This window comes from Plutella xylostella, chromosome 31, assembly GCF_932276165.1.
Source record: "Plutella xylostella chromosome 31, ilPluXylo3.1, whole genome shotgun sequence".
Taxonomy (NCBI): Eukaryota; Metazoa; Arthropoda; class Insecta; order Lepidoptera; family Plutellidae; genus Plutella; species Plutella xylostella.
Window position 1 is genome coordinate 2,067,890 of NC_064011.1, and position 13,719 is coordinate 2,081,608.

Genomic DNA, 13,719 nt, shown 5'->3' on the forward strand with positions numbered 1-13,719 from the left:
ATAGAAACGACTTGACTCATCCTTTAAGCATCCACAACCCCTAACCCCCCATAAAATTCCAGCGGCACAACCTGCGAAGTGTGCACCAAGACAGTCGCCCGTCGGATCGGCAAACAAGGCTACGAGTGCCGCGACTGCCTACTGCGCTGCCACAAGCAGTCTTTGATGAATGAATGAAACTGATGGGGAAGGAATGAAATAGACGATGAATGTGATAGACGTGACGAATGACATACCAATAATGTATAAAAGACACGAAGGCAAAAATGCATTTGACTAATGAATTAAACAGATGATGAATGAAATAGGTGATGAGTGAAATAGTTTTCCTTTACAGCTGCCAGTTGAGTTTTATCTTAGTCAAAAGATGGCGTAGTCAAAAGAGAAGAACAATACCGTCAGCCTCTCAGAATAAATTATGAGTGACCCAACACAAAATCTGTGTTCTGAGGGTTTGACAGTTTTTTTACCTTTATTTCTCCAATAATTTAAGCCTTTTTTGTTAACAATCGCGTCATTGCAGCGGCACAACCTGCGAGGTCTGCACCAAGACAGTCGCCCGTCGGATCGGCAAGCAGGGATACGAGTGCCACGACTGTCTGCTGCGCTGCCACAAGCAGTCTTTGATGAATGAATGAAACTGATGAGAAAGGAATGAAATAGCCGATGAACGAAATAGGTGATGAATGACATACCAATAATGTATAAAAGACACGAAAGCAAAAATGAATTTGACTAATGAATTAAAGAGATGATGAATGAAATAGGTGATGAGTGAAATAGTTTTCCTTGACAGCTGCCAGTTGAGTTTTTGTGTTAGTTAAAAGATGGCGTAGTCAAAAGAGAAGAACAATATCGTCAGCCTCTCAGAATTTATTATGAGTGACCCAACACAAAATCTTTGACCTGAGGGTTTGACAGTTTTTTTTTTACTTTTTTTTTGATAAACGCCTCATTACAGCGGCACAACCTGCGAAGTGTGCACCAAGACAGTGGCCCGCCGCATCGGCAAGCAGGGCTACGAGTGCCGCGACTGCCTGCTGCGCTGCCACAAGCAGTGCCACGTGAGAGTGCCCGGCACCTGCCCCCGGTCCACCGTGCAGAGTATGGAGCTGTGAGTTGATTTACACATACATACATACTATCGACAGGTTACAAGGGTTGTCTGCGGCGTCACAAACGTACAGACTGGCAAGTTACTAAATGAATTCCTTCTATTCTATTATATTCTCTTTGGGGTGTAAGTACCAGCACCTGGCTTCGAGTTGAACCTTTGTGCATATTCGCAAGGTCTAAACTGCCTTCCTATGCTTGGACCCACCACGCTGGTCCACTGCGGGTTGGTGGGTTTACATAATCTATATGTGCTAAATCTAGATATGCAGGTTTCCTCACGATGTTTTCCTTCACCGTACCGTAAACCGTACCTTACACATACGTACTACCGACAAGTTACAATAAGGGCGGTCGGCGGCAACTTAAGTACTAAATTCATTTTTTATAATTACAAAAATATTTATTATTTAAATTTGGTAGGTATAAGATTTAAAAAAATGTAGAGATTCGTGGTACGCTAGTATGGTCTGAAATCATTTAAGTAATATTACTAGCGTAGCGGCAATGTCTGAAATAGGTAGGTAATTTAAAATTTTATAAATGTGGAGGCAGCTTTGTTTGCTTAGGGCCGGTTTTTTGATCCGTATTTAACTCAACCATACATACATAACTACATTATGCTCACTACTGTAATCCCCGAAGGGGTAGTCAGAGGTTTTGGGCCATTTTTCGATGTACATTGTACTCACGTGATAGGTCGCGAGCCGCATCGCCGTTTGTGAATGACTCATAACTCACATAACTCAACCATTTGTCATAAATGGCTAAACAACAACAAAATTAATATGCAGCTGTCACGCTTGATTTGACTAATGGTTAAAGTTGACCACGGATCAAGAAACTGGCCCTTAATTTACGACTCGTATAGTGAATATAAGTATTTAGTTATCTTTCATTTAGTAGAAACATGGGAAAATATTTTATAATGTTTTAAAGCATTTAGAAAATTATAAATAAGATCTTTGCAGAGCTTCATAGTCTAACAAAACTAATTAAATGCAATACTTTAAAAAATTCAAGTGGCGTAGTTATATATTTTTTCTTTTGTGAGTCAAAAATATACGCTACTTTTATTACAGATTTTACCTACTTTTTTATGCTTTGATAGATTCAACTTACCTCTACTTAAAGATATTTTTTTTGTATGCAAAGTTTCTAATACTCTAATGTTTAACTCCGTTCTAGCTCCATTTAAAATATTCGTAATCCTTACTTTACAGGTTAAAGTGTTGCATTTATAGACTCTTCCTGATTCATGCAGCTTATTCACCCCCATCCATCGTAGACATTGTAGTAATAAGTTTTTCAAACTTAGTATATACAGGGTGTTGCAAAATTGGTATACTAAGCCGAAACCTACATGTGCAGCATATTATATCTAAGCCCGAAACTGAAATCAGAATTTGGAAATTCGCGAAAAAAACTTTTTTTTTCCATAGTAAAAGTCACGTGACCAACAAAGTTTCTATGGAAAATGAAATTTTTTTTTCGCGAATTTTCAATTTCTGATTTCAGTTTCGGGCTTAGATATAATATGCTGCACATGTAGGTTTCGGCTTAGTATACCCTTTTTGCAACACCCTGTACATATACTACCTACAGGGTGTCCTATATAAAATTACTGGTCCTTTCTTTTATTAATATAATGTATGAACTTAATTAATGATTCACTTTAATTGATATTGGACACTTTTGTTTAGCATTAGTGAATATTTAAAATTGGCTAGTATTTATGCTTATTTATTTTTCTACGCTGCCAAGGTCTCATTCCCATAGCTTTGGGAATGGAAGGTAAACAGTAGTTTTTATATAGCAAAATATATTTTTTATAAAAATCATCATATTTTTTTTAAACTAAAAAAAAAACTTGTTAAGTATAGCTTCTAGCTCTCTAGTATACGAGTACCTATATTTATTTTACTTTGGTATATGAACATATTATAATTATTTTTCTAGATCTATGCTCCCAGTGCTGAGTGAATAAATCGAGAAGACTGCAGGCCAACCTCCTTTTAAAAAGCACAGAAACTAATTCTCAAATCAGGTCCTTAGGAAATGTATTAAAGTAGTAATAATTTGGTGTTTGTGGTTCTGCATGTTTTTTTGCTGCAATTTGCATGTTCTTAAATTTTTTATTTGATAGATTTAACCTAGTTGCACATTTCCAATTTCGTTATTGCCAATTAAACAACATTTCGGGATATGCACTTATAGCTTTAAAATAAATATAATTATTATCGATGTGTGTTAAATCTTTAAAGGAAACTGTTTCACGATCTAGCCTTTAGTGATAACTATTCTTATTATGCTGTTATATGTATTTGTTTTACTTATATCAATTTATTTATAATCGTAAATGAAATATTCTTTATGTCTCCTTAATTTGGTCGGTTAACTCTAAATTGTATTTGCTATTGCTACCGATTTCACACAGGACTTTTTGCAGTAAAACTTTTTTATTTTTTTTTATTAAATAATTAATCTTTTTTTATTTTTGGTTTTAGCACATAACATTTTACATTCTAGTTGTTGTGTCGCGTTATATTTTCTGAGTGGTTTTTGTGCATTATGATTCGCAGCATGGTATTTTATCAGGTCGAAAAGGATGATGAATTAATTAAATCTGATAAAAACTCTTTTATTTAAACTATATTGCAAAAAGAAGAAGACTTGTTGTGCTATGTGTTTTTTCAATTTTACAGCCCTAAAATACCACGCTTTGTATAAAAATATTAGGTGAATTTTTTTTCAATTATTAAATTTTCTTTTACAGGAATTACATCTCGTCGCCTTACACGGACAAAAATATACGAATGTTATAGATTCATTTAAAATAGTGTTACAATCGGAAACAACAGATCTGATAAACAACCGCAATGTCTGCACAAAAAAGATTTATAACTATATTATGTATAGATGCAGTTTACCATTTACATTATAATAATGCTAATTTAGGAAATATACACATCTCCTACTTATAAATAAGTGCTAATAACTAGATCTTTTATACAAAAATGCATATTTACAATTAAAATTTTAATGCTACATATAAATGATATTTAAAAAATAATTAATTACCAACTCGTGTAGACATTACAACATTAGATATAAGGATAAAAATGGTTTTCTGGAAGCGATTACTTAAGTGTTTTGGTATATTCAAAAATAAGTATCTTACAAAATAAATTTTATACAAAGTGTAGGATTAGTCTTAGAGATCGCTAGTGCCCAACCTCAAAGCCAGGCAGAATTTTACAATAAATTATTGGCAAAATAAACACTTTTGATTTTTTTTTCAATATTTTTTTACTGTTGTTTTATGTAAATGTAGCGAAAATGCTTTTGTTTGTTATTTATTTAGCTGGCTGGGAACAATGAAATATGGAAACCTACATCTGGTTTGAGTAATTCAAAGCTGAGGTTTAAAAAAGTGTTAACTCTACCTCATTTGTAGAAAAAAAATGACAATACAGTAACTTTTACCATTTTGAAACTATGTTGATAATTTTATATTTTGTTTTTTAATCATTAGTATACAGTTATGTTTTGTTCTTCTAGTTACCTTATGTTATGACACGCACAAATACTTATAGTCATTTGTTAAATATACTTTTTTTGAAATTATTTATATTGAATGTAGGATTTAATTTGTCTGTGCAATAAAAATACTAAATTAAATGACGTATTCATTCGACAAGGCGCTTGTTTAAAACATAAATACTTACTTATCTACATAATATTATAATGTAAAATGAGTTTTGCAGTATGTTACTAACTAGTTACCATGGTGATGTACCTATAACTATTTACGGTATCGGCTAGTGTATAAGTTATTTATGGTATGGTACCTATATTCATTGAAATGGCTAAGCACACTCGATCTACTTATAATTAATACTTAAGTCAAATAAAATGGATGCAATAAAGTATTGAGTATTGAAAATGTGCTAAAATATGGCTTGAGCAGTTACCTACAAACTTTTATTAAAGAAAATAAATAATATACCAGACAGAAGTTACAAAAACTTAGCATGATACTAAAAATACTATCAGTAATTCTGCTTTTTTTTGTTTATTGAATGTTTAATTTTACGTAACCCCAGAAAATGAATGTATTGTACCTACGTATAAATTGTACTTCTTGTGTATGTATAATTACTACTTAATATTGTTAACGAGATGATGTTTTGTGAATGTCAGATATAAAATATATATTAAATGTTACGGAAGAGTGTGTTCTGTAAATTACTTTTTTTTTAATAAAAAAAAATCTTTTTTATATCTGTTTTTGCTTTTTGTAGACTTAAATTATAAATTGAATTCGAAATAATTAATTAGGTAGATAATTACAAAAATATAAAATAAAAAGGATTTATAAGAAAAACCATTAAATATTTACATTTATTATTTTATTTCAACACTGTTCGTTTCTTTTATATTATAAATATTACATTTCATTCTCACATACATACATGCAATAGGTATTATATAAATTAATGTGCACATTCAGTAAATTCAAAGCACATTTTCATACCTACTGTTATATAAAAATGGTTATTCGGTATATTATACACATCTGTACACAGATCAACGTCAAGTTTTGTCTATTGAATTTCACTGCACGATAGATATACTTAATGTTTCATTGTTCATACTAGTAATGTAGAGATGTATTGTGTTTAGCACAATTTAACTACACATATTTTGTAAGTATATGATTTTGATTACACACATCGCGTTGATTGAAAAGCTTATCATGTGATTTTTTTATTTAAGGTAGGCAGGTATATTTAATTAAAACATTTTAAACTTTTTACAAAAAAAAAATCGATTAAAACAAAGTGCATTAAAATATTTTTTTTTGTATTTAATAAAGGCTAAGTATGTTAGTTTGTGCTTGTGTGTCTGAAGAACACAAACTAAATAACATAAGCATAATATTTTCAGTTTTAGATCAAGAGAATTGATAAATATTCGTTGTTTTTTTTCCAAATAAAAAAAATTCCAGATGATAGAATTGGTCTCTTAAAACTAAAAAGGGGAATAACATTTCAAAGTCACTGTAGAAATATAAAAAGGAACTTTGCCATGTCTTTTAGCTTTCTTTCTTTATACATTATGTCACAACCACATTTTCCTTTTTCCGAATTATTATTTAAAAAGCAAGAAGGAATCATAATAAAAGAAATATTCTAAAATTGAGCAACGTCGTTCTCTAGTGACAGTAAAACGTTATTCACCGAGCAAAAAAGAAAATGGAAAAACCATTTAATATGCTTTATGGTGCTACATATTTAGGAGACTATACATTTAGGAGATTTTTCTTTAGGTAAGTATTTATAAAAGCAATAAAAACCCCATACCCTGTCATTTCATGCCTAATTGTGAAATAAATATAAATGCATGAAAAGTTGGCATTACAAGAAATACTGCTGGCACTATTCAAAAAAGCGAAATAATTTATATTCTTGTTATAAATATTCTTAATTTACTAAGTATATCTTACTTGTAATTAAAGCCTCTCCACTTATGTGATAAACACATACGACATTTTAAATCCGTTTTGTTAGAACTCATCATATTTTAACATCAGCAGACGGATTTTTACAAAAAAAGTATGGTTTGAATAAAACACGAAAATACAATTTTCAACCATTTAAATAGTTACAGTGCGGATACCATTTCATGTTCTATTTTGCCCAGAATACTCAACAATATACAAAAAAAACTGTAGACATAAAATTTCATACTTTTTAGCATCATAACTTCTGAGTCAAATCTCTTTCTGTTTTGTCATTCTGTGTTTTGTGACGCTGTGAAATAAGGTGCGAAATTGACAAAAATGTATAGGTACGTACCTACGCTATCAGGCTTTGGTTTTATGATAACAAATCAGTAAGTACTTATGGATCTAATATAATTATATGCACTAACAAGTAGGTATACATGTATGAGGAGAGTCTGACTTTTGTTACGTATTTAATTTCATGTGCCTTATTAAAGTTTTATAAAACCTTAAATAGTTAATTGTTATACTGTATTTCAATATAGCTTCAATAACATAAATGAATTTAAACTACGGTTGGTATGAAAGTTCTTTAGCACTTAGTACTTCCAACACTTCATACTTAAGTATGTATGATTTATAAATAATTCATATTTTCATCAATTTACTGGGGCGGATCTTACTTAAAATCTAATTACAAAGTTCCATTGTATTTTTTTAAAATATATTTTGCAAATCCAAAAAAAAATAAAAAATACTAGGTATATTATTAAAATAAATTAATCTTTAATAATAGGGTTGTGGGAAAAAATTAAATATCCAACTTCTTTAGAAAATTATACAGAGCTATTCAGAGATCCTCTTCGAGCAAAATCTTTATGAAAGTTAGATTTTTACAGCGTTGATTTTATTTAGAAAAGACGATGAAAGTGTAGTCGAAACTGTAGTTCTTTTTGCATAATAACGGCGTTTTGAAACAACTTTATAAGTAAAAGAACTGATTCTTGTTAAAAAGTTCCCTTCACATAGTGAAAATGACACGCAATTTTCATCACATAAAATGAAAAATAACATAACAACCTAATTTATTTATTACATTTTTTTGAAACACGGACTGTGTACCTACCTATATATTTTTTTGCTCTTTCTGTTTCTCCAAAGTAGGTATCTGATTGGGTATGAAGTATGAAAGAGAGAATGTTTCATTGTTTTTGTTTTCATATCTATAGGTAAAGTTTATAATCACACCTATTTATATCTAAGTAGGTATAGTTATACTTAATTTGCGTGATTTTTATGGTAGTCTTAACCCAAAATGTTGAAAACAAAAAAACTTAAAAAAAACCTTCTTATAAAAATCTATGTAGCTAGTGAAATAAAGTATAAAACGGGAAAATTAGGGAGGACTTTAAATATTAGAGTAAAAAACTTTATTTTTTATAAAAAAGCTGTGTTCTCTTAGCCATTTACATTTAAGGTTATGGGCTAGGGTTTAATATACAAGATGCATGGCATGGTTTTCTTATAGATTCTGCCAAATGTAATATTGCTAATGGAACACTGGACATGGCGAACTATTTGAGCACATTGAGCAAATGTAATAAACAACATATTTATACTTTAATCAACTACAAGCCAGCTGGTCTTCGGGAAGACATTATACATACTTGTAAAACAACAATGTCTATGTCACTTACTTATAATATATTTTATTAAATATTTAAAAAATCAACACATCAATTTGTACAAGACAAAAAATATTATCTTAAAGCTATGCTTTGGTTACAATTTTCCTAAGTTACGGCCTTACATACCAATTGATTATCTTCCGTTCGTAGTTTACCTACATCAATAACAGTCACTAAATATATCAGTGTATTTAAAAAATCCTTATATATTTACAGGTAATAATATTTCACTAACGTTTAAAATCGTTTTAACCGCGTTTACCAACGGTGACACTTCACTTATATTCGTATAAAACATGATTAATTTCGCACCACAACCAATAACAGCTCAGTTTTAGAACTTCGATAGACGGCCTTCTTTTCAAGAATACAACTCTTTGTTTTCCAAACGAACCGTTCCATTTTTAAACTAAACGGCGTTTAGCAGCTGATTTCCGATTCGTTTGCTATTTCAGTGCCGCCATTGCTACCCTGTTTTGTCACTTTCTTCTTGCCTACATTGACTTCTTGATAGTTATTTTGAACGCTCTTCTGTATGTTTGTGATGTGGTTAGGCGCATTACTGGAGCCCGATGAGGCATTATCACTGTCGGCGTACGGGACATCAGTCATCGGTCCATTCAAAAGGCTAGCAGCCGAACTAGAGGTTTTCAGTTTGCTTTCCTCTTTAACCACTTCTTCCTCTTTGGGCGATTGCAAATCGTGTATTACCGCCTTTTTGGGATCAATTTTTATAGTCTTTGATTCGGAGAGCTTGTTAGGTGTGACCACATTAATGTATGGCGGTAATATATTCATAGTGTTCAGATTAACTGAGCCCGAGTTCTTTTTTAATGCGTTCAGATTTTGTTCCAGCTGTGCAGCGTCTAGACATAAAGGCTTAGGCTTAGCCGTAAGAGGTGGCGGGTTGTTAGCCCATGCATTGATTCTTGTCGGGTCAGGGGAAGCAATTGGTGCCGTTTTTGTTTCAACTGCCAAATTTTTGTCTTTAGGCTTATCTGCGTCTATGGCTTTAGATAATGCATTTTCTGGTGGTTTCGGTGACGTCGGTGTTATGCTTATTAGCTTGTCGACCTGCGAAAATTATACGTTAAGTGATAAGAATCTGCCAATATTTTATAGTTCATGTCTTATTCTTAGGCAGTCATCTTTGTACATGTCATAAGTACGGTCAGGTGCAGAGAAACCTGACCCCCATCCCATAGTAACAATGCTTCTGAGGGGGGTCAGGTTTATCTGCCTCTTAATGTACCTATGTGAAAATTACTAAATTGCTCGGGTTTGCTGAAAGTGAGAGCAAGGAATAAAGCAATAACTGTTCATCAAGTTTTTTTTAAACTTATTTGAAAGGCCTAATTCTAAACATCCTAATCAAAAGACGTAAAAGACAATTTGGACTATAAAAATTAATTGGCATCAATCTGTGTATTAATCCTCTGAAATCGTTGTTTAACTTACGGCTAGTGCAGCCTCTTTGGGTTTCGGCTCTACAGTGACGGCCACTTGACTGAAAGAAGTCTCTTTCCATGTTGGTTTCTGTTTGTATGGTTTAACCATATCATCTTCGTCCAGGTCATCATCGTCATCGTCGTCGTCTATCGATTGATCTTCAGCTGAGCTTATTAGTCTGGAAAATGGAAAGTATCAGTTGTGTTAAATTACAGTTTTCTTAGCAATGGGATTTCAATAATGCTTAAGCGAAAAAAGACGTACCAAAAACTTCAAGACACAAAACTTTTTAAACAATTAAGTAACCATGAAATATCGTCATGTACAATTAGTCAATCCAAAAGGGGAGCAGATGGGAATTGTATTGTATGGACTCCTTTCCTTAGTCACTGTTGACTCTAGACTCTAGAGTCTAGAGTTTAGACCAAAGGATATAAAAATGTAAGAAACCTGTCAGTGGAGTTAGACGGCAGAAACTTTGTGATCTTCTCGTGAGAGGAGCCAGCGCCAGCGTCGCTTCTTGCGTCTCTCCACCCGCCCGTTGGAATTCTGCCATAGTCTTGTGATGCTGCAAGGGAAACGACTTGGTAAGGACAGATTTTAACCTAATACAGCCCGGCTGATGCTGTAGCCATAAAATCATCAGTATCTTATACCGTACCACCACCGCGCATTCGCAATAAACAATATCTTAAACAGAATTGCTTTCATGTCGAAACTGGTATGCATTGAAGAAAAAACATGATTATTATGGCTCTAGTATCTATCCTTCGTAGGAATAACAGCTAAGGCGTACCTATCCGTACCATTGATCAGTTATTTTCTTTCAAGTAATAAAACTAAGTGAAGAAAAGTAGATTCTGTAAAAGTATGTAAAAGTTTTGAGTACTCCAGATTTCATAACCTACTTTGAACCTTTATACCCAGACTATAGAAACAATAATGCAGTTCACATACCTTTCAGCAGAGGTGGATATTGAAAATCCTTCTGCTGTTCTGGTGTCACCGTTGGGGAGCTGCTATGAGCATCCAGCAATGGGTCCGTTAGCCTAAATGTTGGCAAAACAGGTTTAGTTTCAAGAAGGTGGATTTCATGAAATAAGGTAAGAAGTATGTATTTCAATACCAAAAATGTGTAGAAAAATAATGTAGGTATTGATGAATAAAATGATATGATATCAATTTAAAGGAACTTAAAGATGGACTCGAAATTTAATTTGGATTTAAACAAGGGTTAACCCCAAGGTAAGTATTTAATTTTGTAAGTTGGTAACTGACTAAGTTATTTACATAGATGATGTTACTATGGGGAATGCGGCGGAAAAAATTGGTTTAAAAATTCTAATGACATGCTCAAATATGTATAGGTAGGTCTGCTTTTGTCTCTAATCATAGCAGTGGATGAAATTGTTGGAAGAAGAGTAATTTAGAATACCTACCTAGATACATACCTTTGACAAAGCTAAAACTTCCGAAGTAGAATTTTGTTAGTAGTTACGTATTTAATTATGTATGATCGGTAGAGAAAAATATTGTTCCATAAATTGAGTTCATTGAAATAATATTTCGGCTGTTAACTTAGTCATAGGCATTATTAATCTGTGATGATTTCTCAAGCTCACTTGCAGTAGTAATGTATTGTATGTACTTAACAAGTAATTATTTAGAACATCAACAATTATTTTGCAAGGTTTGATAAGATAAACTTATTAGTTACTGGATAGTCATCTTTCACAAAACAGATACTAAGTAAACTAATCGTAATAAACACGTTAACTTAATTCAGAAACCTGAGAAATAATCACCAAGCGGAAAAAGTTAACAGTTTGTTACTATACTGACAACATCGAGTTGTAAAGGGTAGTGCCAAAAATAATTAATTTAAATAGGTAGGTAATTGGTTTAATTAATTGAAAGTTTTGGTTGGCTGGCAGAGACCTATGTAGGTTAAAATAAAATGTCTAGAATAAGGCTAAGGGAGAACTCTAGGTTCATTCTAGTTATAGGAAAAAATGTGAAATCATCATCAATCATTCATTCATATCCTAACACGGTTAATGAGCCTGTACATAACTAGTGAGCTTTGTACCGAGGAAGAAAATTTAAATGACAACGAATTTACCTCTAGTAGGCAGGCAACATTTTGGTTTTTGCTAATTAATAATAATTTGATTTGTAGAAGTATTAGGAAACAGGCAAAAATTTAATATTATAATAATAAACCAAATATTCATAATTATTAAGAGCACTTTGCGAGTAATAATAGGTAGCGAACACTGCTCGTTTCGCCATAAAGCATACGATCATGTAAACATGTAATGTAAATGTCATGTAATCTTCGAAATCTGCCAGCCGTCCAAAACCCGTCGTACCTATCGGGCTGCGGCTCGGAGTTCGGTCCCAGCGGCACCAGGTAGTCCAGAGGGGGGGCTCGCTGCAGACATGCACACCATGGATCAAACACTACTAGTCGTACACGGACAATCTATCTGGATGATGTCATCGTGATGACTCCGCAATTTGGTAGGGTTACCAACAAATGCGCTTCAATAACTCAAAGCACAATTTACTTTTTTCCGTCCTTTTCCTTGTCTTTAATTTTTGGACTATTTAATTTTGTTGTCGTATTTTTGGTTATGTTTAATTGTCCATCTACAAATTGTAGTGTTTTATCTATGACGCTTTTACTACTGGGCAAGCGATCTGAACTTTAGCATCCACCGTAATAATCGGAATTCACTAGCTTTTGTATTTTTTAAAATAGTCTAGTTACGGTTTTTAAATGCTATAGTTCGGATCGCAGTTATTAAAAGTGCACGGACTAGGTATATTTTAGCATCATAGCATAGCGCTTTTGGATTATAATCTTGTATCTTTTAAGTTTTTTTTTCTAGTCGTGCACAAAAAGTCTCATTGGATTTTATAAAAAAACACATTTTCAATTTGATTTGAATACATATACTTACTTCAGTATTTTTATAAAATCCAGTGCTATAAAGGGGTAAGGTAGATTAAAAGAGAAAGGTATAAATTCCCGCTATAGCTACTAGGCAAGTAAACATTTAGTTAGTATTCGTATTATTTTTATAAGATTACGAGATTATTTGAAATGTACCTTATTAAGTGTCGTCCCTTACGTAAAAAAAAGTTCGTGGTCATATGGAGCCAGTTAAAAATATAAATAAATAATCGTTAACAATGAGAAAACCATAAAAGCGGACTCTTGATATAATATATTGAACAAATGCAATCAGGTAATTATTGGTAATTTTCCAATTTAAATTTTAGTTTTTTTAAACTTGAAACTAGTCATAATTCATCATGCATTGAATTTAGACGTTAAATTCATAATTTTGATAGATTTTAACATTCCAATTAATCTCTATCTACGAGGGCAGGGTAATCTATGGGTTTCTAAGCAATGAATCATTCAAATGAGGAAAAAAGGGGAGAGTTATAAGAAATCGTTATAAGTTTCATGCGGCACTCTCAAGCACGAATGTAAAACCACGAACCACTAACACTTATATTATTATTATTAAATAATTTACATTTGCACTCCAAAATCTTACTGACATTTACTTTCGGACAGAAACTAAGATCGGATTCAGTCTTTTAATTATGTACAAAGTGTAATCCTTAGTTTTTGTCAATATTTGTGTAAAATACTAGTCCAATGACCAATTTTGGAGTGTATGTAAATTCGAATTAGCTCCCATTACTTGCTTCTAGTAGCCAGAGCGAAAATGTTTGTAAAAAACAAGAAATTCAGCATTATTAGTAATTTAGGAATTTTAATCTGTGGGGGGTCACCTACACACTCAAATAAATACTTTTCATGACTAGAATATTTGAGAAGATTATGTTAAATTTGGTCGTAAAGTAAAACCTTATTTCAAAGTATTAACAACCTTGGCTTGCAGTTGACATGATGTTAAGATGTTTTGAATTTTTTATATT

General features: G+C 32.3%; 2 protein-coding genes across 9 annotated transcripts in view; one reads left to right on the forward strand and one right to left on the reverse strand.

Annotated features, from left to right (window-relative positions):
• Positions 1 to 5,395, forward strand: part of LOC105393438 — a 36,303-nt gene extending 30,908 nt beyond the window's left edge. For 4 of the 8 annotated variants that reach the window (XM_048632284.1, XM_048632286.1, XM_048632288.1 and 1 more), the window contains 4 exons: positions 962 to 1,114; positions 2,878 to 2,907; positions 3,073 to 3,160; positions 3,890 to 5,395. In XM_048632284.1, the coding sequence (XP_048488241.1) occupies positions 962 to 1,114; positions 2,878 to 2,907; positions 3,073 to 3,100 (211 nt within the window). In that variant the 3' untranslated portion in view covers positions 3,101 to 3,160; positions 3,890 to 5,395. Of the gene's footprint in view, positions 1 to 62; positions 193 to 523; positions 658 to 961; positions 1,115 to 2,877; positions 2,908 to 3,072; positions 3,161 to 3,889 lie in introns of those variants that run through there. The other 4 variants (XM_048632287.1, XM_048632285.1, XM_048632290.1 and 1 more) reach the window with 4 other exon arrangements.
• A 113-nt stretch (positions 5,396 to 5,508) lies between these two features.
• Positions 5,509 to 13,719, reverse strand: part of LOC105393449 (ALK tyrosine kinase receptor) — a 54,316-nt gene continuing 46,105 nt past the window's right edge. Inside the window, exons 26-30 of the mRNA XM_048632177.1 lie at positions 12,132 to 12,193; positions 10,717 to 10,808; positions 10,210 to 10,327; positions 9,769 to 9,937; positions 5,509 to 9,384 (exon numbers count right to left, since the gene is read on the reverse strand). Of these exons, the coding sequence (XP_048488134.1) occupies positions 8,731 to 9,384; positions 9,769 to 9,937; positions 10,210 to 10,327; positions 10,717 to 10,808; positions 12,132 to 12,193 (1,095 nt within the window). The 3' untranslated portion in view covers positions 5,509 to 8,730. The remainder of the gene's footprint in view (positions 9,385 to 9,768; positions 9,938 to 10,209; positions 10,328 to 10,716; positions 10,809 to 12,131; positions 12,194 to 13,719) is intronic.